This window comes from Schistocerca cancellata, chromosome 4 (assembly GCF_023864275.1).
Source record: "Schistocerca cancellata isolate TAMUIC-IGC-003103 chromosome 4, iqSchCanc2.1, whole genome shotgun sequence".
NCBI classification, from domain to species: Eukaryota; Metazoa; Arthropoda; class Insecta; order Orthoptera; family Acrididae; genus Schistocerca; species Schistocerca cancellata.
In genome coordinates, this window is record NC_064629.1 from 147779863 (window position 1) to 147805119 (window position 25257).

Sequence of the window (25257 nt, forward strand, 5' to 3'; positions counted from 1 at the left end):
GGATAATGGCATAAGATGCAAACAGAAACTATTTATTAATTTTTCCATTTAATCCATATTAGTTTTGAGCACTATGATTGGCTTCATGCATACAAAGGTGGTTATGGGTTCAACATAAAACTGAACTTCTAATAAACGGTGTGTCTTGGCACTTTATGTTATCATAGTGCATGATTCAGTGAATGTATTTTATATTCATATTGGATGGGAGGTTTTCATCTCTCGTTAAATGTGTACCCTTTTTCGTATAGTGATGACTTTTGAGTACTTTTCAGTGTTTTATGTTGCACTTAATAACCTAAGTTCACAGGATGAATCAGTATTTTCCTCAGATGTATCTTTCTGGTTGACCTTGGCACAAATCAACATCTACATGCCACAGAGAAAATTGAACACTTATGAAAGTAGCTCTCTAACAGAGCAGTCAAATCTGTTTAACTTCTGTTATAAATAATCTTGAGAACACAGTAAAATTAACTGAAATGATAACTGGTTGAAGAAGTATTGCAGCACTGAAGGAACACATGGGTCCAGAAAGCTACAGCAACGTATTAGGATGACTGACTGTCTATGCTAAGATTATATTATACTTTATATGCCTACTGTAATAACCAAAAAATTGTTCTCAGAGTGTCACCAAACTTCCATTAGAACTCAAGATCTTATGAAAAGCTGCTATATGTGGTTCTACTACAGACACAACTTTGAATTATGAAACTGAAAGAGAAGGTTTTTCGAAATTGATCTTACAAAAACAAAAAAAATAAAATTTGTGGGAAAGGGAATTCACTCACAGGGAACCTGATTGCCCTAAAGGTAAAATTGTCCTCAACCGGGACTTAAGTTCGAACAATATATTGCTTTTGTACGCATCGTTCCATTTGACATGGCATACCCTTGTGTTCCTCTAAACTTTGAACTGCCTCACCTGGCTAGTTATAGGATAACTTAGAGTTTAATGTGATTCAGAAACATGATGTGTCTTGGCACTTTTCACATATGCAAATTGATGCCAGAGGTGAAATAAGTAACAGAAAAGATGTTAGAAATGACTTAAAATTGAGTCCCATACCTCAGAATTTACTCACTTTTCCATCAATGTTAACATACAAGTTGTATCTCAAAAGCAATCAAATATTTTTTGGTTGTACCCCAAGAAGTTGCAGCATGTTCAGACCATTTTAGTTAGGTGGGAGGGATGTTCAAATTCGCAGGGCGCCCTAGGTCAGTCTCTTCAGTGACACTGGGATTGGTGATTTAGTGCACACTTGTTTTGAGACCACGTTGTAGTGGATACTTTTGAACAATGTTGGGTGATTAAGTTCTGTGCAAAACTCAACAAAACACTGCAAAAACTCATGAAATGATTATACAAGCCAAGAAAGAGTCTGCTCTTTCATATGTGCAAGTTACGAGTTGGATGTAGAAGAATAAAGGATGGATGATGATCCACACTTTACGCAGCCATCAACTTGCCAAACTATTGAAAATGTGGCTCATGTGTATGGACTGTTGAATGCTGACCATCAAATGATGTCCAGTTGTTAGCCAACACTCTGAACATTCTGGAAACCATTGCACATTGCACTGTTATGGAAGAATTGAATATGCGAAAGGTGTGTGCTAAGCTGGTCTCCAAACTGTTGACTGGCAAGCAAAAGACCAATCGAGTGTTGATCATGAGTGAACTGAAGGAATCTGTGAAAACTGAGCCAGATTATTTGAACAATGTTATTGCCAGTGATGAAACTTAAAGAATGCAGTTTTGACTGCATTTAGGCTATCCAAGCGGCTGTGACAACAGCTTTTTAAGCTTTCAAATGAAAGGTCCTTCTTCCTAAATAGAAACACAAACACACAAACAAATTTATTCACAGGATCACAGACTCACACAAACATAGCAACTGTATCTGGCTGCAAGGGCCAGCGAAAGTAACCATTTGTGTGTACCTCATGCTTGCATGAATATGGTGTGTGTGTGTGTGTGTGTGTGTGCGTATTTTTTTTTTTTTTTTTTTTTTTGGTTGGTATTACGGCTTTTTGTCTGAAAGTTTAAATGTTTAGCAGCCTTTTTATTGTGTGTGTTTGCAACTCAACACCTACACTGTGTGGTGAGTAACAATCTGTCCTTTTTGTAATATCGTTGTTATTCCACCCTTGACTTAACGGAGTCTGACTTTAATTTGTTTACTTACTTAACTTCAATTGTTTTCACTGTCTTGCAGGTCTTTAACCTTTGATATATTTATCCTGTGTTCTGATTTATTTTTACATATATTTTCAGAAATTGTATTTTACAACACACGTGATTTATTTTCTACAGTATGTGACTAACTTATTATTTAATTTCTAGGACATTACACTGCCCTTTATGTTACTAGCTAACTAGTTAGTACAAAAAATGTGTGTCTTCTTTGCAGTTGTATCCTTTTCTTGTTGTGTGACCCACATCTCCTCCACTCACATTGTGGGATTTTTCACTTAGACCCAAGTGATACCCAACTGTTTAACTTTAAATGAGACCTTTAATAAAGAAATGATGGGATTAAAAGAGTGGGAAAGATCATCATGGATGGCAGGTAATCCTATTGCATTCCACAATAAATATACAGGGTGTTACAAAAAGGTATGGCCAAACTTTCAGGAAACATTCCTCACACACAAAGAAAGAAAATATGTTATGTGGACATGTGTCCAGAAACGCTTAATCATGGAATGGAAACACACAGCAACAGAATGTACCAGCATGACTTCAAACACTTTGTTACAGGAAATGTTCAGAATGTCCTCTGTTAGCGAGGATAAATGCATCCACCCTCTGTTGCATGGAATCCCTGATGCGCTGATGCAGCCCTGGAGAATGGCGTATTGTATCACAGCCGTCCACAATATGAGCACGAAGAGTCTCTACATTTGGTATCCGGGTTGTGTAGACAAGAGCTTTCAAATGCCCCCATAAATGAAAGTCAAGAGGGTTGAGGTCAGGAGAGCGTGGAGGCCATGGAATTGGTCCACCTCTACCAATCCATCGGTCACTGAATCTGTTGTTGAGAAGCGTACGAACACTTCAACTGAAATGTGCAGGAGCTCCATCGTGCATGAACCACATGTTGTGTCGTATTTGTAAAGGCACATGTTCTAGCAGCACAGGTAGAGTATCCCGTATGAAATCATGATAATGTGCTCCATTGAGCATAGGTGGAAGAACATACTGACGAAACTAAAATGAGCTCTAACATGGAAATTAAGCGTTTCCGGACACATGTCCACATAACATATTTTCTTTCTTTGTGTGAGAGGAATGTTTCCTGAAAGTTTGGCCGTACCTTTTTGTAACACCCTGTAGATGTTTAGGACAAACTTATTCAGAGGAACAACTTCACATTACATATAACAAATTAAAATTCTCCATAATTTATACAATCATGTGAATGAAATAACCCACAATGACAGTATTAAAATTTGTTGTTTTATTATCACACAAAAGTCTCTACAGATACAGAGAAATTTTTAAAACTTATGTTCATGTTCTCTCCATCATACATTGAGCATACACGAATAGAAAATTCATTTTCATTTGCCTTGATATTAGGTTGCAATAAGAATATTCTATTTCAAGAATGCAAATTTCATCAATTACAGTAAAATGTAAATTCAGCTTTGATAAACCTTCATGACATTATGTGACTCCTACATTTATGCTTCGCGTAAAACATGTGAGGGTGAAAGATGCATGCAGAACAGAAATTTTTGAGCTAATAGATAAAATGAAAGGGTTTTTATAAAAAAGGTGAAACTATTGCCCAGTGTAGCACTGAAACAGTGAGAAACTGTTTCAAGCCAATAAATACATCCATGACACCATATATAGCAGAGTTAACATTTCATATTTTGTGAACAGAAGTAAATTCAACATGTTTCTTCAACCCCATTAGCCCTTAAGCCTTGTTATCCACTCCAGGTAGGTTTTAATGTTTTCTTTGCCCCAGTAAGTGTAAACCCATACCTCCAATCCTGACAGTAACAATAACCTCTACTATAAATAAGAAGGCAGATTTTTTTTACATAATTTGTGAGCCACTAAACAAACATTTCTAGACACATCTTCAGTAACAAGGTATAGATATAGATAGGATTTGTTTGTACCCAAAGATAAATTTCAATGAAGGAGTCACAAAAATCTTTCCCATAAAAACAAAAAATTCATTGTTTCGCAAATTATAACACTGCTATTTCATCACTGTGAACATTCCTATTGCCATATGACTGGACATGACAGATTGGAAACCAGAGAATTTAAACTAATTCCCTTCTGCTTCATTGTTTGTACTTGCTGCCAGTCTGTTTTCACATTCCATTAAAATAATAATGAAATGAAACACACCTTTAAGTTATGCCAAATGATGAAAAAGTGAGAAACGTGTGATGTAAGGAACTAGACTCAAACAGCAGCATACACTTATTCATATGTCACAGGATGAAGATCAATGTCTCTGATCAGTTTATCCGGCCTTTGTGGGTTACAAATGTTTTGTGTTCAAAAGATGGTAAACTTTTGTCAAGCATCACATCACGATCCTTATTAAGGCGACGCACTCGATGGCATAAGAGGACAACACTTAAACTTAGCAGGCTCAGGAACGTGCAGCCAACCCCTGAAATATTAAAGTTTTGTCTTAATTTATTACTCACTCAGATGAACTTAAATTGTAGAAAAAATTGAATATCCTTTATTTTTGGAAAAAAGGTACACAAGGCAAAAAGTTTGCATAGTAATGACACAATGCACTTTTGGGGTATCTTTTTCTTGAATTCATGATATTTTGTGGAAAGAAATGTAGGCACTGTATATCCTTCCATGGAAAAATCCAGTAACAAATGTCAGTCATTCACTGTAGTAGCTAAAGAAACAATAGGTATAAATAGAAATAATAGTATTGTTAAAATATAATTATGTGGTGGAAACAATTAAGTACAAGCAGTATAAGAAAAGATAGAGATCAAAAGAAGGATTAAAGATTAAAATAGAAGAACGTTAAATGACCAATGCAGGCAGTAGGAAAAGAAGAGAAAAATGAATTAATGGGGAAATAAAATATTTAATGAAGTAAAAATGAAAACTAGAGGCAAGAAATGGGATGAGTTGCCTTGTGTATAAATTAGGTGATGTGATAGTTATAATTCACATTTCAAGTTGTCAAAAAACTGATTGATGACTGAAACAAACATATACTTGCAGTCTCTGAAAGTGGTGGAAAATCTGTGTTGAACCGTATGTACAATTTCCTGTCTGTGATATATGTACACTGATTGTTAGCACAACACTTTTGAGTCATTATCTGCTGTTGAAAGCGAAGTTCACTTGCTATCCACTATGTTTTCTAGGCACATATACTCTGACATCTCATAACAAGATATGTAACATGACAGATGGTGAAAGTCTTATACACTGAACAGTTTCTGTAGACTGACTACATTAGTGCCCAAAAATTAAATATAAAAAATGGGAGAATATTTTCAGGAAATGTAGAAAGGATTGCAGAACTAGGTCAAAACATTAAAAACATTGACAAGACCAAAAAATTTCTTCCACAACACCAGGATGGTAAATAGGGACTGCGTAGCAGTTACATTATACATCAACAGAGAAAAAAAATTGCAACACCAAGAAGGAATTGTGCAACATAAATGAAAGTTGGTAGGTGCGTTTATACACCTGAAAGATGATGTCTCTTCAAATTTTGGACCATTAGCATAAGAGTGATACTTACAGTGCCACTATGAGGATGAAAATCAGGTAATAGAGCTATGAGAAGTTGGATGAATCTTCTGTGATAGTGCAGAAAGACTTGGCAGGAATGTAGCCACTGTACATGATTGCTGGCAGCAGCGATCACGAGAATGTATGGTCACAAGAAGACCAGGCTCCAGATGGCCACATGCCACTACTGAGAGGGAAGACCATCACTTTCACTGTATGGCTCTGGCACATTGTACTGCAACTGCTGCAGTAGTTTGAGCAGCAGTTGGCACCACAGTGACACAATGAACTGTTACAAATCAGTTACTTCAAGGGCAGCTCCAAGCCAGATGCCCTGTAGCAGGCATTCCACTGACCCCAAACCACTGCCATTTGCAACTTCTGTGGTGTCAAGCAAGAGCTCATTGGAGGGCAGGGCGGAGGTCTGTAGTGCTTTCCGATGAAAGCTTGTTCTGCCTTGGTGCCAGTGATGGCTGCGTGTTGGTTAGATGGAGGCAAGTTGAGGGCCTGCAACCAGCCTGTCTGTGTGCTAGATACACTGGGCCTACACTGGGAGTTATGGTCTGGTGTGCAATTTTGAATGAGAGCAGGACCACTTTCATGGTTACCCCACATGCCCTCACTGCAAATTTGTGTGTCAATCTGGTGATTCAACCTGTTGTGCTGCTGTTCATGAACAGCATTCCAGGGGTTGTTTTCCAACAGGATAATGCTCACCCACTTTCTGCTGTTGTAACCCAATGTGCTCTACAGAGTGTCAAAATGTTGCCTTGGCTTGCCCAATCACCAGATCTGTCTCCAGTCAAGCACATATGGAACATCATCGGATGACAACTCCGTCATCATCCAAAAACAGCATTAACCGCCCCTGTATTGATCGACCAAGTGCAACAAGCAGGTAACTCTATTGCACAAATGGACATTTGACACCTGTACAATACAATGCATCCACATCTACACGCTTGCATTCAATATTCTGGTGGTTATACCTGTTACTAATGTTCCAACATTTCACATTTAAAATGGCTTATGTCATGCTTACATTAACATGTGATCTTGCAATGTTAATCACTTAAATATGTCATGCAGAAAAATGCATTGCCAAAATTTCATTACTCTATATTAATTATTTTTTGGTGTTTCGATTTTTTTTCCGTTAGTGTATGTTTATGATGAGTAAATTCATTAGGTGTAATAGTAATCACTCTAACACCTAAAAAAGAATTTTGCTTATGTCTGGAACTGTCTTTGGTGATGCTTAGCTGGTTGTTGGTCATCTCCCCATACATCCCAACAAGTTCTACAAAATTCTGATTCAGAGTTCTCACACTATGCTTTCTAAATGATGGATATTTCCATCCATCAGAATAGCTCAATACAGACTGGCATTAGTGACTGTGAAGAGGAAGTCTGGACCAGTTGCCTCTCTTATCACCAGAAAGGATATCAAGCTCCATGTGCCCACACAGCATGATGCCCTCTCCACCATAACCTACCTCTCCCAAACTGGTCTCTTTCCATTGTGTTCCTATCATTTTACCATTTATATTTTCTCCAGACAACAGTGAAATGTGAATCATTCTGAAAACTGAAGATGGATTCATTTATAAAGACTATATTTATTCATTCATCAATGGTCCAGTCTGGATGCTACTGACTTCACTGCCATGCCCTGAGAGTGAACACACTGCTGAATGTCTGCCATGCATCCATCTGCTCTGAGCCCCTGATACACAGTTTTTTGTGAAACTGCAATGCTGATGCAGCTGTTAGCTCTGCAGACAATTTGAAATATTGCAACATGGAATATGTCCACTTTCTCTGATACCGCTCTTCTTCTCTGATACCACACTTGTTTATTTTATCCACATGCATTATGTGCATGAAATGCCACAATTCATTTAAAAGTAGTATTTTTATAATTCTTATTGTTCAGACTGTGATATGGACCTGACTGTTGACAATGATAGAAATATTCTGTACATAGACAGTTTATTTAAGGAAACTGTCAAGATTAAATATTCAGAAGAACCACATGTATTTAAAAATTTGGCCCTGCTAATAATAATTTGTTTTAAGATTAAGATACCACAATTTGAAAGCCCTGTTTCTCTTCTGCATAAAGACATATTGTCTTCTTTAAAACTGTATAAGTTAGGACATACATTTGTTCAAACTTATTGTTGCCATAAGAAACACAGCCGAGTTGTTAGTTCTAGTTCATGCACAATATTTTGATGACACCCCAACTATCTTCTTCAGGTTTTGTGATCTGTGTTGTTACACATACTCACTGCCTCGTCTCCAACCAGATTGTGATGTATTATTGGTATTACAGTGCAGTTTATAGCCAAGCTCAACTCCCGAGGCTCGCTACACTCTTTGCTGCCAATTTGTTTTTCAGAGCCTGCACTGTTAGTCCATGAAATGCACATTTTTTCAGCATTTTCCAACTCTGATCAATAAGATGGCCATCAATATTTTAATAAATTGAGTGCCAGACCCCATGCTTGTAAAAACTGAACCCTACTTTACAGTTTATTAAGTTTTCTGACATCTTCATTTTGACAGAGTCCATAATTACACTATCCCAGAAATTTGGTATCTGCACCATGATACTGATCTCATTGTATTTAATTTCATGATTATATCTGAAGCATTGCTTGGCTGAAGCTGTTTGAGGATTTTAATTGGATGTGCTGCTGATACTTATTGCATCTCTCCTATACAGTTCAGCTGCCCCCACATAGCAATTGCCACATTCACATGTAATTCAGCTTTTGGAGACCCATATCATCTTTAATGTTATGGAGTCTTCTTAGCTTTGTTGACAGGAGTGAAATGCACTGGATATCATTTTTTTGTTGGAATCTACTGATCTTATCAGAGACTGGCCAGTGCCAGACAGATAAGCAGTTCTTGGCATTCTTTTCTTTCTTAGTATCAAAATCTTCGCCAGATATTGCTAATTTTGACTGCAACACCTGTTCAATTTGTCAGTCTGAGTACCTGTTCCTTCAGAAAATTGTTTGTAGATTTTGTAATTGTTTGGCAAAGCATTCTTTCTCTAACAGTGTTTGAGTTCTATGATAAAGAGTCTGTGGTGCTGCATTTCTTTGTGACAGATAGTGATGGCTTGAGGAGTGGAGACAGAGACCTGGGATGTGTCTGTCTTCTGTTCTAGCACACTGACAAAGGGTAGCTTGCCAACCACCTTTTTCAAGTTCTAGTGGAATTTAATTTTAGGTTGGACAGAGTTTAAATGTTCCAAAAACTCTTCTTATTTTCACAATCCATATGGTGACATTACAAATGTGTGGTCCACGTATTTCTAGAAACAAATTGGTATGACCACAGTGGCTTCTCATGCATTTGCCTGTATGTGTTCCACATATAGGTGTGTCACAACTACAGAGCTATTACAAATGATTGAAGCGATTTCATAAATTCACTGTAGCTCCATTCATTGACATATGGTCATGACACACTACAGATACGTAGAAAAACTCATAAAGTTTTGTTCGGCTGAAGCCGCACTTCAGGTTTCTGCCGCCAGAGCGCTCAAGAGCGCAGTGAGACAAAGTGGCGACAGGAGCCGAGAAAGCGTATGTCGTGCTTGAAATGCGCTCATATCGGTCAGTCGTAACAGTGCAACGACACTTCAGGACGAAGTTCAACAAAGATCCACCAACTGCTAACTCCATTCGGCGATGGTATGCGCAGTTTAAAGCTTCTGGATGCCTCTGCAAGGGGAAATCAACGGGTCGGCCTGCAGTGAGCGAAGAAACAGTTGAACGCGTGCGGGCAAGTTTCATGCGTAGCCCGCGGAAGTCAACGAATAAAGCGAGCAGGGAGCTAAACGTACCACAGCCGACGGTTTGGAAAATCTTACGGAAAAGGCTAAAGCAGAAGCCTTACCGTTTACAATTGCTACAAGCCCTGACACCCAATGAGAAAGTCAAACGCTTTGAATTTTCGGCGTGGTTGCAACAGCTCGTGGAAGAGGATGCGTTCAGTGTGAAACTTGTTTTCAGTGATGAAGCAACATTTTTTCTTAATGGTGAAGTGAATAGACACAATGTGCGAATCTGGGCAGTAGAGAATCCTCACGCATTAGTGCAGCAAATTCGCAATTCACCAAAAGTTAACGTGTTTTGTGCAATCTCACGGTTTAAAGTTTACGGCCCCTTTTTCTTCTGCGAAAAAAACGTTACAGGACATGTGTATCTGGACATGCTGGAAAATTGGCTCATGCCACAACTGGAGACCGACAGCGCTGACTTCATCTTTAAACAGGATGGTGGTCCATCATGATGTTCGGCATTTCTTAAACAGGAGATTGGAAAACCGATGGACCGGTCGTGGTGGAGATCATGATCAGCAATTCATGTCATGGCCACCACGCTCTCCCGACTTAACCCCATGTGATTTCTTTCTGTGGGGTTATGTGAAAGATTCAGTGTTTAAACCTCCTCTACCAAGAACGTGCCAGAACTGTGAGCTCGCATCAACGATGCTTTCGAACTCATTGATGGGGACATGCTGCACCGAGTGTGGGAGGAACTTGATTATCGGCTTTATGTCTGCCAAATCACTATAGGGGCACATATTGAACATTTGTGAATGCCTAAAAAAACTTTTTGAGTTTTTGTATGTGTGTGCAAAGCACTGTGAAAATATCTCAAATAATAAAGTTATTGTAGAGCTGTGAAATCGCTTCAATCATCTGTAATAACCCTGTAATGATAACAGGTTACCCATAGCCACATCATTGGTTTGTTCATGATATTTTCCATCAAACAGGAAATAAGTCAACATGAGAATGTGCCTGAAGAGTTCAGTGAAATAACTATCAAATTTTATGCAATTAGTACCAAATATTCAGAAAGTGAGACTCTCATAATGAGGGAGACCACATAAAAACTGACCATAATGTCTGTATGCCATAGTTGCAATCAGGTGAGTTGATGTATAAAGTGGGCAGAGTTGTGAATATGATGTTCACACCTCTCCACATATATGGTGATAATGTACTTCAGGTATTATGCCAACTAGTATGTAGGTATACATTGATAATGTACTTCAGGTATTTTGACAGCTAATATGTAGGTGTGCCAATACAACTAACCATAATTCTTTAGTTCGGCTTCCTCCGCGTGATAGTATTTGAGGTCTATGAACGAGAGTCTTCAGTGCTGAATATCTTTGTTACTGATAGTGATAGCATGAGGAGTGGAGTTAGAGGTCTGCATGTGTGTACCTTAAGATAACTTCTTAACAAAAATAGTGAAAACAAATAGTTTTCATTACCACTCAGTTCATCATGAACTCATTTTCTGAAAACCAAATATTCTCTGGGACTATTTTTGTATTTTAGTATGAAAGATGCAAAGAAAGTACAGCTAGTAAAGCTCTTTGATGGAAAATATGCTGTTCAGTATTTATAACTGTTCATTTGATGAGATGTATGGCCTTCAGGGAAAAAAACTGTTACTCTGACTGACTCATACTTACCTAACAATGTTGTGAAGGCTCCAGTCCTCAGACAAACTTTATTTTGGTCAGATACAGTCCCTTAAATACAAAAAAAGAGATTAATATTAGTTGGTTTTAATTATTCGTTCAATAGAAAATCTGTAGAAAATTATTTAGAAGAGAGCACCTTAAAACCACAGAGTCAAAACATTTATTCTTGTGACTTATACAAGAATTTAGTGCTTGATCATGTCAAATAATACAGCACAGAAATTACATCCATATCATAATCAGCATGGAGATATTTTTATGAATATTTCTGCTGTTATATTCAAACTATGAAAGGACTTAAAAAATTTAGTTACACATTATCATGGCAGGCCAAATAACTTTTATTGAATACTAAACTACACTTCAAAGTGATGCACATACATTTTTCAGTACAGTCACCAAGTCTCTGTAAACAATGGTTGGAACATCTATCAGTCACTCACAATCCATGATGATAGAAATCCATTCCTTGGTCACTGAGCCGTACAAAGACCACTGCATGAATGTCTTTATGGTTTTTAAAACCCCTTTTCCCTCAAATGTTCTTTCAGCTTGCTGAAAAGATGGAAATCACACAGTGCAAGGTCTGGAGTTCCCAATCAGCATCACTTATGTCTGTGGGGCCTTGGTCAAATAGTTGGCACCATTTCACTAAGGCTGAACACAACTTGCATTTGATCCATATATCACTAGAATTTCACCAAGGATTTTCATGCAATTTAGACATTTTGCTCACAATAATTATACTGTCAGTTCAACTTTGGTATATGTTTCAAATTGCTATGCCATTCCACTTCCACACTGTGATGCACTTATTATCTGTATATTAGCAGAAATGTGTTTGCAAGAAACCTGGAACATGTACTACTCTCTTCTAACAGTGCACCACTCTCATTGCGCAAAGGTCTTAGCATGGGATGACATGTGCCTCTTATTTTCTAAAGTTCCTGCATAAGAAGTACATGAAATGACAATATATTATGAGACACACATACCATTTAATGGGCTGTTTTCACTGATTTCATCATCCTGCAGCACTCGAAGTGACTGGAAGAGGTTGATATTCTCTGACTGAGCAGCAGGATTTTCAGGTACTGCACGCTTACTGACTGACTTTGTATTTCTCCAATGGCAAGGTTGACTCTGTAAATACATCATAAAAGTGTTGTAATAACTAATTCTGATGATGTGCTCTTACAGGAAAAACAAAGCACAATACAATAACAACAAAGTGAAGGAGTTTTATTTCAACAGTTTTAAGAAAGCTTAGTTACCTGCATGGTGGAATTTTGATTTCTGAATAAATATAGTACTTTTTGCAAAAAGTAAAAACTCTGAAGCAATGGTATACCACATGCTGTGATAAGAGGATGTGTAGAACAGCAGAACCGTAATAAGTGAATTAAATGGCAGAGAGGTGGCATGCACATAGGCCCAACAACGTCCTATTTTGTGTGACCAGACTGCCACTACACCTCGCCAACATCACATATGAGTACATTTGAACAAGGCAGAGTGATTAGTTTCCTGGAGGTGTGTCCATCGTTCCGTGATACTGTATGTCAATGCAGGGCAGACTGCTTTGACAGTGAGACATATGTGGAACCATTGGAGAGAAGATTGCCGTACACAGCACTGACAGAGTACTGCATGATGCAATGAGACCACAGTGTCAGATGACTGCCATCTGGATGTAATGGACAGAACAGTTTCACCCACAGTGTTGGCATGATGTTGGAGCACTGCAGTGGGTGTGGACATGTCTGCCTCAATGGTACGACACCATCTTCTACAGACTGGACTGGTGGCATGCATGTCATTGCATCGCCTTCCATTTGCCAGAAACCACAAGTGCTGCAGAGTGCAATGTGCATGTGAATGCTGACACTGGTGTGCTGAGTTGTAAAATGTAGTGTTTTTGCATGAGTCCCACTTCAGCTTGTGCTACAATGATGGCTGCATATGCACTTGATGCCGCCATGGTGAAGACAATGGACAGATTGTATTGTTGAGTGGCACAGTGGACAAAAACTAAGTGTGAAGGTTTGGGGCACCACTGCCTATAACACATGATCTTGCCTTCTACATCTTGAGAGCAATATGAGTAGCTACTGCTACATGAGGTAGGCTGCTACATGAGGGAGGTTTTATACCCTGAGGCACTGCCCCTCCTGCAGGTCATTCCAAATGCCATATTTCAGAAGGACACCATTTGACTGCATGTGACAAGTGCTGTATCAGAGATCTTCACAAAAGTGATCGGCAACCCTTCGGGCACCTTGGACATTTATGCAGCCCCTGCATGCCTCAGTGTCATAAACTAATGGATGGATACCAGGCAGTGGTACCAGTGGTGCCAGCAAAGGCCATCACTTCCAAGGGTCCTATTCACATCTGTCACATGTGTGACCAATAAATAGTGCTGCAGTTATTCTGCCACTGGCCACTTTAAAGGTTGGTTCCAGGGCTGCACAGGTTAGTTCCTCCAGTTTTGAGAGCCTCTCCTAGCCACTGGATGGCTGCTACTCATCCCACTGTCTTAAGATGCTCTCTGAGTCCATCATAGGGACTGACACTGCTGTATTCAGCATTTTTTGTTGTTTCCCCTTGGTGCAGTCAGACTGTACCCAGGATAGACTTTCCTGTTCATCTGATGGTCTTATTCAGGGCATCTCCATCAGACTTAGAATATTTCCATACAGCTGTATTTGTCTATGAAGACCCTAACTGTATCACTTTGTCAGAATCTGGAATCACTGTACTGTCAAGTCTTCATACCTGTGAGACACTGTAATTTTGATCTTATTATTATTGTCAAAGCAGACTTTCTTTCCTTGGTCAATAAGCTCTTGTATACTTTGATCACTATTTTCCCAGTGTCAGAGCGAGTGACACATCAGTTTGGCGATGAGATAAAAGTTTGATGATGCACGTCTTCCAATCAAGTGCTCTCACATTTCAACAGTGTCTCTCACGCAGCCTTTTCATGATGGAACGGGTAGAGTTATCAAAAGATCTGCTACTTGTTCTTCAACAGTTACAACAAAATGTTGAACTATTTTTTTGAGTGTGTAACTGCGGGTACCCCCATCTAGCCGGAACTCTCCAATCACCTGGTAGCTTCATTGTACATGGTCTCTGGACTCCAATCAGCACCTTTGGCATTTGAACAGTTTGACAAGTAGGTGTCACTTTGGACACACTACATTGCTTGGCTACAGTAGTATTTCATTGCCCTCGAAATCATAGGACTTTCCAACTCCTCAAGCAGTTAAACCTGAAGCACAACCACATTTGTTCCCCTGTGAACAACTGACATCTAGTCTTGTAGAATACTTTGACACACAGGTCCATGTTGCCGCCAAAAGGCACAAATTTTTCAGTTGTCACAAACAAGCCAATGAAACACATAAAGAAGAGATTGCCCGATTGCAGGGCCTCCCCAGAGATTGCCATTTCCAGTGCACTAACCACAACTGCGAACAGTGGTGTGCTGCATCTTTGGTCAGAGATATGATCCTTGTCCATGCACCGGATGACAATCTCCATACACAACTACTCAAATTGAAGAATCCTCCTCTGAAAATATGCTTCCCTATCATCTGAGAATTCAAACAATCACTCTGCTATTCAAGACCTTCCAACAGTGTTCATGATGAAGCCCCAATACCCTTGGAGTCAGAAACGAGATCCAGTCAGAGGCAGCCTCTTAACCCTGATGATCACCCACATCATTGATGCTTGAAGCAACTTCCCTCTTGTAATCAATGTTTCACACACCATCCATGGCAACAATGCTGAATCCGGTGAGTGAAGTGTAATGAGTGTAGCAAGACAGGATACCGAGATGAGGTCTGCGGTCAGCACATAAAATGTCAGTGAACTGTAATAGCTGGGATGAAGACAATCATGAATCAGTAGGTGATGACTCTCCCTAACCAATGACATGTTTTGTTCAGGCTTCATTGTCTCATACCATTGGTCCCATGTATCTCTCACTTCAAGTCAATGGACATCCAGTCAGTTTTCAGATTGATACAGGATCTTCGGCTACCATAATTGATTGCACCACATACTCAACTTTTGGAACACCAACTCTCCAACCATTCAGTCATTATCTATGGAGCTACACTAATAATAATAATAATAATAATAATAATGAGCGTATGGCATGGTGGCCAGGAGACCCCTCGCTGGGCGGTATGGCGGCTGCTCCACAAGTTCTTTAACGCCACTACGGCGACTTGCGAGTGAATGAAGATGAAATGATGATGAAAGACACACAACACCCAGTCATCTCGAGGCAGAGAAAATCCCTGACCCCGCCGGGAATCGAACCTGGTAACCCATGAGAACGCTACTGCAAGACCACGAGACAAACTGCATCATGTGAACCTTTTGGGGATGGGTTTATTCTTCACTCTGAGACTCAAGATCCATGGTGTAGAACCTGCCATCCACTCAGTGACTACAAAATCTTACATGACATGGCTGCTGAACAAATTTGCATCTGTTTTGAGCGTCACACCTCTGGAGTTAAGGGTTTTGCAGTGCATATAAACCTTCTTCCCAAAGCTCAGCCATGCTTCTGACAGCCATCATCACTCTGGTGACCAACAGTCAATGGGTGATGCCCATAGTTCTGGTGGAAAAACCAAATGGTCCACTATGAGTTTGTGCAGATTTTAATTTCAAATGGTTCAAATGGCTCTGAGCACTATGGGACTTAACTTCTGAGTCATCAGACCCCTAGAACTTAGAACTACTTAAACCTAACTAACCTAAGGACATCACACACATCCATGCCCAAGGCAGGATTCGAACCTGTGACCGTAGCGGTCACGCGGTTCTGGGCTGTAGCGCCTAGAACCGCTGGGCCACTCCAGCTGGCAGATTTTAAGTCAACATTCAATGCCCAATATATTGTGAATGTGTATCCAATTCCTAAGATTGGCGTTTTGATGACCCAACTGGCAGAGGTAAAATATATGTCAAAGGTGAGCTTAAAGGTGCCTACTTACATCTCCCTTTGGACGAATCCTCCAAATGAATTTTCGTTATTAACACTCCTTTTGGGCTATTCCTGTACAATCACTTTCCATTCAGAATTGCTAGTGCTCCTGCCATATTTCAAGGTACCTGGAGCAACAGGTCCAGCCACTTCCCGGTGTAGTCAACTATCTGGATGACATACTAGTCACAGGGAAGGATGCCAAGGAGTTAGCAGACAACCTGGATGACCTCTTCACAGTGTTACAAGTGGAAAACTTCATGGCAAAGACAAGTTTCTGTTCTTTGTCTCTCAAGTCATGTACCTTGGATACTTTTTCACAGCTGTGGGTATTCATCCTACACCAGAATATGTTGACACATGCAACATCTACCCCCTACTAATGAATACGGCTCAGTTTAAATCCGTACTGGGACACCTGAGACACCCGACTGATTACAGGCATTTTATCCCACATGCAGCTGCCATTGTGGTACCACTACACTAACTACTGCAGAAAAATATCGAGTGGGAATGGACCCCAGAATGTGCCAAGGCACTCTCAATGCTCAAGCAATCACTCCTGCATCCCACATGCTTGATGGCTTACAATCCACAATATCCATTGATCCATTGGTACTGACAGCAGATGCCTCAGATTATGGTCTGGGGATGGTTCTCTCTCACATCGTCAATGTGACTGAATGGCCATTTGTGTTTGTGTACAAAACTCTGTCTTCACCACAGTGCAATTACAGTCAAATAGAAAAAGAAGCCCTGGGCATCATTTTCAGTGTAAAGAAGTTCCGTGATTACATCTACAGCTGTCGATTCACTCTCCTGTCTGACCACAAACCGCTTCTGTCATTATTCATTGCTATAGCCACTATTCCCACTTGCACTGCACAGTGCTTTCAGTGGCGAATCCTCCTTCTTTCCATCTACATATATGACATCTGGTATTGAACCTCATCACAGCATGCGAACACAGACCTCCTATCCTGACTACCTGCGGGCAATGACAAGGAGTTTGATGACAACCCTGAGGTGTGTTTTCACTTGGATACCATGGCCGCTGAGTCTGTCACTTGCCTCCCATTTGATGCAAAATTCATCTCTCAACACACCAGTAAGGATCCCACACTTAGGGCAGTCCTCAACATGGTATGGAATGGATGGCCCCCAGACTGAAAAGGCATTGGCAATCCAAATATTCAAGGATTATGGCATCATTGACATGGCCTCTCATTGCATGGTATCCTCCTCATACAAGGTGATGCTGGCACAACATGCATAGTTATTTCAAAAATCCTACATGAATGGGTATTGCAGCTCCAACATGAAAGAGATTGGGGCATCATCCTGTCTAAATGCCTCACACACACACAATGTGTATTGGAAGGGCATGGTCACAGCCATTATGGCCCTAGTCTCGTCCTGTCCTACATGCCAAAGCAAACAGGCAGGTCCCCATTGTCGTTACTACCCCTGGCCTGATATCCAGGAACCTTGGTTCTGCCTACACATTGGTTTTGCTGGACCTTTCCTTGGCTCCTACTGGCTTACTGTGATTGATGCAGGGTGCGAATTTCCCTATGTCTCAAAACTGCCAGACACATCCTCGGACCACACCAGGCATGCTCTTTCATATGTTTTTGCCATTAAAGAACTTATCAAAACAATTGTCTGGACGATGGACTTCAATTCATGTCTTCAATGTTCACAGAATTTTGCAAAAACGTGGCATCCAACGGATACAAACAGCACCCTTTCACCCAGATTTGAATGGCAAAGCAGAAAGATCTGTCAGGACATTCAAAACACAAATGACCAAACTCCATCAGCATAGGCCATTGGAAGATGCCCTCTTGTTATTCCTGGAATTCTATCAAGCCACTCCTCAGGACGGCTCCTCCCAAGGAAGAAACTACATGGATGTTCTCACCAATCCCAACTCTCTCTGCTGCACCCTTGGCACCATCACTGTGCCATTCAAGACTCTGTGTGACCCCTTAAATTATCTCAATGTCGATGACAATGTCTGCTTGCCACCATCTCCCATCTCCTTGGATGAGCTATGGTGGAAGTTACTTTGTCTGACAGTGTCACCTGCTGCAAGCACATCAATCACCTCTGAAAATGCCTGGGTGCTGCTATGCCCAATACTGGTATAACTCCAGTTTCTGTTCCAGAGCCATTGCCTCACCTGAGCAGATGACAGAGGATGAGGCAGCTGACTGGAACAGGAAAATCATGACCCAGGACCAGAACCCTGCCTCCACCACAGTGATACTAGAAGCCATCCACATGGACATGGATGCTGCCCTGGCTGAAGTTCAGCAACCAGATGAAGACACTGAGATGGGCTGCAGCCTCACATCTCTTCCTGGTAGGAAAGGGATTCTATACTGGATATCTTTGTAAAAGTGATCAGCAGCCCTTCAGGCACCTCGGGCATGCGTGCAGCCTCAGGGTCACAAACTCGCCCTGTCACAGTAATGGACGGACACCAGGCAGCAGTATCAGCCCCAGCAGTGGCCACAACTTCCAAGAGACCTATTCGCATCCACCACACACATGACCACAAAACTAGGACGGGTATTCTGACCGGCTGCTATAAAGGTCAGCACCAGAGTTGCACAGGTCAGTTCTTCTGGCTTCAGGTGCCTCTCCTAGCCTCTGGGCGGATGCTGCTCCCCCTGTCGCCTCAGGACACTATCAAAATCCATCGTAGGGACTGGTGCCACTGTATTCAGCATTCTTTGTTGTTTCCCTTGGTGCAATCAGACTGTATCCTGGATAGAATTTTCTGTTCCTATGCTGGTGATATTCAGGACAGTTTCATTGGACTTAGAATATTTCCATACAAGTGTATTTATCTACAAAGATTCCAATTGTGTTACTTTGTCAGAATCTGCAATCACCATAGTGTCAAGTCTTCATATCTGTGAGACACTGTAATTGTAATTTTATTATTATTGTTAAATCAGACATTTCTTTTCTTGGTCAATAAACTTTTGTAAACATTGATCATTGTTTTTCCTGTGTCGGTGTGAGTGACACATAAACGAGGAATATGCAAGCCTTCTTTGAAGAATGATGGGTACCACTGCTTCCCTGGCCTATCTGTTTGCCTGACATGTCACACGTCACACGTCTGGGATGTGGTTGGTTGGCAACTTGTTCATTCAGGCCACAGTTGATTCTTTGTGGATGTGCCTACAAACTATGTGGCAGAGTGTTCCCCAGCAACATATCCAGACACTCTTCGATTCCATGCTATGGCTTCTAGCAGCTCTGATTGGAGGACATCATGGTGCTACTCCATACTGAATTTCCACAGTCACATTCCACATACAGGTCTGTAATGCTAATCATTTGTGTAGTGTCATATCCATGGCCTAATTGGTGGAATAAATTTCATTGTGATCTCATCTCTTAGTCTCGATGTTACTTGTTTTTCAAACAGTAGTGTATGTGACAATGGAAATGTAGGTAATTTCCAGCTGTGAAATATGAGTCATTCTTCAGAAGCTGAGTGTATGAATATATCAAGTGCACACACTTTCACAGCCATATTTTGTGTAGCTTGATATTTTTCCCTGCCTTTTCACCCTCAGATAAATTCATCTTTTCATTTTTATAGGTGCAGATACAAGGGGAAGGGGATGGGGGTCATGATTCCTTCTACAGAACAATTCACTAATTTACTTGTACAATTTATAAACATTTCAGCTAACTTATCAAGAACTGTCTAGGATGAAAACTAAGAATCTTGATGAAACTTCCTGGCAGATTAAAACTGTATGCCGGACCAAGACTTGAACTTGGGACCAATGCCTTTCATGGCCAAGGGTTCTACCATCTGAGCTACCCAAGCAGGACTCACACCCCATCCTCACAGCTTTATTTCCGCCAGTACCTCATCTCCTGTGAGGACGGGGCGTGAGTCGTGCTTGGGTAGCTCTGATGGTAGAGCACTTGCCCGTGAAAGGCACTGGTCCTGAGTTCGAGTCTTGGTCTGGCACACAGTTTCAATCTGCCAGGAAGTTTCATATCAGTGCACACTCTGCTGCAGAGTGAAAATCTCATTCAAGAATCTTGATAATGGCAAGGAATTCTGCTTTTTAACTGCTTTTCCATGCATATGGGCTTGTGACATGAATGACTGCAGAAAACATTCCAACCAGATAAAGGTACTCATACACAGGTTGACTGTACCTGTTGTCAACAAAAAATCCAAGATGTTCATGAGCCCACAGATATTGAGGAAGACAAGACAGAGAGGGAAAGATTTTTCACTATGGAGATAATAACAGAAAGACCAGTCTCTCCCAAATATAGGCAGAAACAACTGAAACAAACAGCATCTCCCCACTTACAAGTTTCCATAGCTGCAGCCTGCAGACTGCAGACCTGTATTCAGAATCATAGTGCTAAATAAAATACTAATAATGATTAGTGCACACTTTGACTGTATATAATGTATCAATTTCATGACATACATATGTCTCAATATTTGTGACAAGCACTTCTCAAATGATTTATTTATCTGAATTTCAATTTCTTTGAACTTATTTTATGATGATGTACTAAGTACTGATAGAAACAAATTAGTGTATCAAAACATTTTATATTCTTTATTGTTATTGTTGTTTTAATTACAATCCTAGGCATCTGTGGTACGTTAAAACACGGTAATGGCCAGTTTCATTTGTGTGGTAGGGATAGGGGGTGGGGGGTGGGGGGGTGGGAGGGGAGGAGTTCAAGGGGGAGATTAATTGTGGACACATATAATCTACGGTGAAAGTAGGCATCTGAACAACAGGATAACACTCTAGACGGGTTTAGGCATTACTCTCATCTCCCTTTCCCCAAACACAAATTCCAAAGATGAAACATATTTTGAAAATCACCCTAAATCACGAACAAACTGTGACTCCATGAAAACCAAACCCTGGATCTGCAAATACATCTATTCCCTTTGCTGTTCCCCCATCACTATACCATATAGTCAATGTGAATTATTTGCAGAGCAAGGTGGCAAAGTAATTATCACACTGAACCTGCATTCACTGGATTCGCATTTGTGAGGACAACTGTTCAAACCCACATCCAGCCATCCACATTTGAGCTTTCCATGTTTCTCTAAATTGCTCTGGGCAAGTGCCAGGATGGTTCCTTTGAAAAGGGAACAGCCAATTTCCATCCCACCCTTGACATAATCTGTGCTTGCACTCTTTCCCTAATGGCCTCGACATCAATAGCATATTAAACCAAATTTCTTCTTCCTTCCTTCAATGTGAATTAACTTTCAGAGAAAAAAATTGAATAGATTTCTGATACTAAAAGTCTGACTTACAAAAGGCTGTAAAATCTACAGATTCAGACCATAGTCATGACAATATTATTGTAAACTGAATCTGTCCACAACCCTAAATTCGCTTTGAATTCTAGTATGCTTTACTAGGGCTGTCCTATTGGAGATGGTATGCCCTTGTTTACCTCCATTCCTCAAAGTGACTTACTCAGCTAGTCAGACTGGACCTAAGGTGTAATGTGCAACTTGGAATTTTTCACACATGAAGTAATTTCCAGAGGTGAGAGAGGCAGTAAGAGACAGAAAAGAAATCCTGAGACTCACTGATGATTGAACCCCAACCTTTGGTTCTCTGGTCTGGCACTGGTCACCATCAAGCCACCAACAACATGTTATTTTCAAAATTAATGCTAAAAATAAGTATCTAAAACTGAAAACTCTTTGACAATCACTAGCAATTCTCCCTGAATTCTCCCTGTCTCTATGGACCCTCAAGTACTGAAAAATGAAATTTTGTGTGGCTAGGGCCTCCCGTCAGGTAGACATGTCACTTGGTGCAAGTCTTCTTAGGTGACACCACTTTGGTGACTTGCGCATCAATGGGGATGATATGATGATGAAGACAACACAACATCCAGTCCCTGAGCAGAGAAAATTTCTGACACAGCCGGGAATCAAACCTGGGCCCCTTTGCATGGCATTCCGCCGCACTGGCCACTGAGCTATCGGGGCAGACCCTCAAGTACTGAAAGATTCAGAGCCACTGCATTCATTAATTTTAATTCCTCATTGTGCAACCCTTACAATAACTATGTTGTTTGGAAAATATCACACATGCTTGTCACCATGTATACTGCACTAATCTTGATACTTGAATGTTGTGTCAAGAATTAAAATATCAAAAAGTAATACTAAGAGGCCAATGTTAAATCCGGTGAAAATTATTTCTATATGTTTTTAATTCATAAACACTTATGCTGTTGCAGTACCAGCAAAAACTTTTTATATTAATTTCATTTCAAAATTCTTGAACAATTATGGCTCATTTAGTTTAATAAAATAATTTCAGTAGGCTCAACATACTTACCGGACAGCGCCCATGGCACATTCTCACATCACACTCAATGTACAGTGCTGGTGATCCCGTGAAACGAAAAGTTTTCATGTATGCAAAAACTTGTGTTTCAAATACTCCAGTTTCACTCCATGCTCCTCGAAATCTGCTTATAAGTTTTTCATCCACAGGACACCTTCAATGAACAAAAAGTACACTAAGTGAGTTTTTGTATACAAGGGGCAGTCAAATGTAAATGAGACAAGTCGGGAAAAAAGCATGTAAACTGTTTAATATTTCAAAAGTAATTGCCATAACTGTTCGCATGGTTAATCCCAGTGAGAGACAAGAGGACCAATGCCTTCATGGAAGAATGCTTGAAGTTGCCTACAGCACCATGATTGTACCTAGCAAAGCAAATCAACGATCACAAATGTCTTTCTTTAGAAATCATCTGGGGACAGATCAGGACTGTATGGGGGATGTGTTAGGGCTTCACGGTGAAACTTCTGCAGTGAACTCGAAACAACCATAGCAACATGTGGGCTAGGCCAGTGCACCTTGATTTAAACTTGCTTTTATGGGTCTTGGTTCAGAAAATTTCTTTTCTAAACTTGGCTTTTGCTTTGGTGTTGTTTAGAGTAAGTTCTAATAGTTTAATTAATTTTGGATGAAGTCCTAGATTCCATAGACTTTTTAATACTGAAGATTTGTGGAGACAATCATATGCTTTCTTAAAGTCTACAAATGGTATTGGCAGAGGCTTTTTCCGTTTCTTGCAGTATGCTGTAATTAATTTTAAACTAATTATCTACTCTGCACAGGTTCTCCATGGTCTGCTTTCTTGTATTCTCCAACTTTTGTTCTAGTTGTTCCTTGATTCTACCCCATAGGATCTTAGATGAAATCTTGTATGTACAGTCTAGGAGAGTGATCCCTCTGTGGTTGTCTGGATCGCCGTTATTCCCTTCTTGTGTAGAGGGTGGATGATGGCCATGGTCAATGCTTGCGAGTTTATCAGTTATCCAAATTTTTCTTAGAGGCATGTGCAAGGAGTTACTGAATGTGTCATTTGAATATTTCCACATTTCAAAAAATACCTGACCTTCTCCATATGCCTTAAAATTTTTTGTCCTTTAGTTGCTTTTACTATTTCTTTGAAAGTTGGAGTGTGTAATTGTTGAGTTTGGTTTTTATTAGTGTATTTACATTGATTTGTAAGAGTTCCTCTGGTTCTCTGCAGTTAAAAAGTTTACTAAATGCTTTTGCCATTATTTCACCATTTGTTCTGTAACTGTGTGCCATTCATGTACCTTCATCTTTCAGTATTATCATAGGGTGCTCATACAGTTCTCATTGTTTCCCAAAGATTTTTTAGTAATTCCTGGGATTGGTTTTCTACAGAGTTTCTACAGAGTTTATTATGTCTTTGTGAAATTCTCTCTTGGTTCTCCTAATGTTTTTTGTGAATTTTTTACTTTGCTTTTTGAGGTTGATATCATTTTCTTCTGTTTTGTGTGTTTAAAACTTTAACCATGCTTGGTGTCTTTCTTCGTGGAATTTGTCACAGTCTGGTGTCCACCAAGCATTTTTTCTTCATGGGTTCAAAAGAGATAGATTCTCAGCTTGTTTTTTGAGACTTGGTACCATTTCTTCTATATCATCTGTTAAATGAATGATTTGTGTTATTTAAGATATTTGTCATTATTAATTTACTGGTGTGGGTAATAGCTCCTGTTTGTTTTATTAGTTTTCCATTCTTTTTAATTAGTTGGGTAAATCTGATCTTTAATTTAACTATATAATGGTCTGAGTCTGTGTCTACATCTCTCAGTGCTTTAACATTTTAAATTTTCTTACAAAGATTTTTTTTTATATACAGACAGTGTATTTTTGTTGAAGTCTCTTGCATTTGTTGTACCAGCAAAAGAGACGGTGAACCAATTTTAATACCTCTCCAGTATTCTCCTTCAAGTGCACAAGGATCCTTTATCAACTGATATAAACAATGAATCTTAGATACTGCAATACAATGTCATTTTATTAAAACATTTTATATATTTTATTTTTACTTTTATTAAAATCCTAGGCATCTGTGCTATGTTGAACATGAGTATTACAGTAAAATACATTTGGGAGGAGGGGGATAGTACACGTCTTGTGTATTCAGACAGATGAAAGTGTGCCTCATTATTAAGTAATGCCAGCACATCGTGTTGCCAAGCAACAAAACTGTGTTTACCAAGTTCTTGCACTACAGTCAACTTTTATGGGAGGAAATGGATGTTAATATGAAGAATACACCTCACAGAGTGAGCAGAAGGTTGAAGGGCAGCTATATTCTTGAGTTCCAAGTGTCAGATAAATGGCAAAACAACTCTCTTACTGTGATCTCAAACACTCAAAAAATGCTGCGGAAGTGTGCCACAATTAAATTTTCAGATTGGAATGGTGCACTGTGAAGATAGGTGAGACAGGTCAAGAGATGGTCTCATTGAAAGTGATGGGTCAGAAAGTTAGTTTACCATCTCAGTAATTGACAATGCATTGCATGAAGGAGCAATGGATGTTTGTGTAGAGAAGTTCTTTTCTAATAGCTGCTCAGT

At 39.9% G+C, this 25257-nt stretch overlaps 1 protein-coding gene across 1 annotated transcript in view; it reads right to left on the bottom strand.

Annotated features, from left to right (window-relative positions):
• Nucleotides 1-3938: 3938 nt before the first annotated feature.
• Nucleotides 3939-25257, bottom strand: part of LOC126183738 (cuticlin-5) — a 319107-nt gene continuing 297788 nt past the window's right edge. The window contains exons 10-13 of the mRNA XM_049925944.1: nt 22685-22847; nt 12283-12430; nt 11276-11335; nt 3939-4655 (exon numbers count right to left, since the gene is read on the bottom strand). Coding sequence (XP_049781901.1) covers nt 4498-4655; nt 11276-11335; nt 12283-12430; nt 22685-22847 — 529 coding nt within the window. The 3' untranslated portion in view covers nt 3939-4497. The remainder of the gene's footprint in view (nt 4656-11275; nt 11336-12282; nt 12431-22684; nt 22848-25257) is intronic.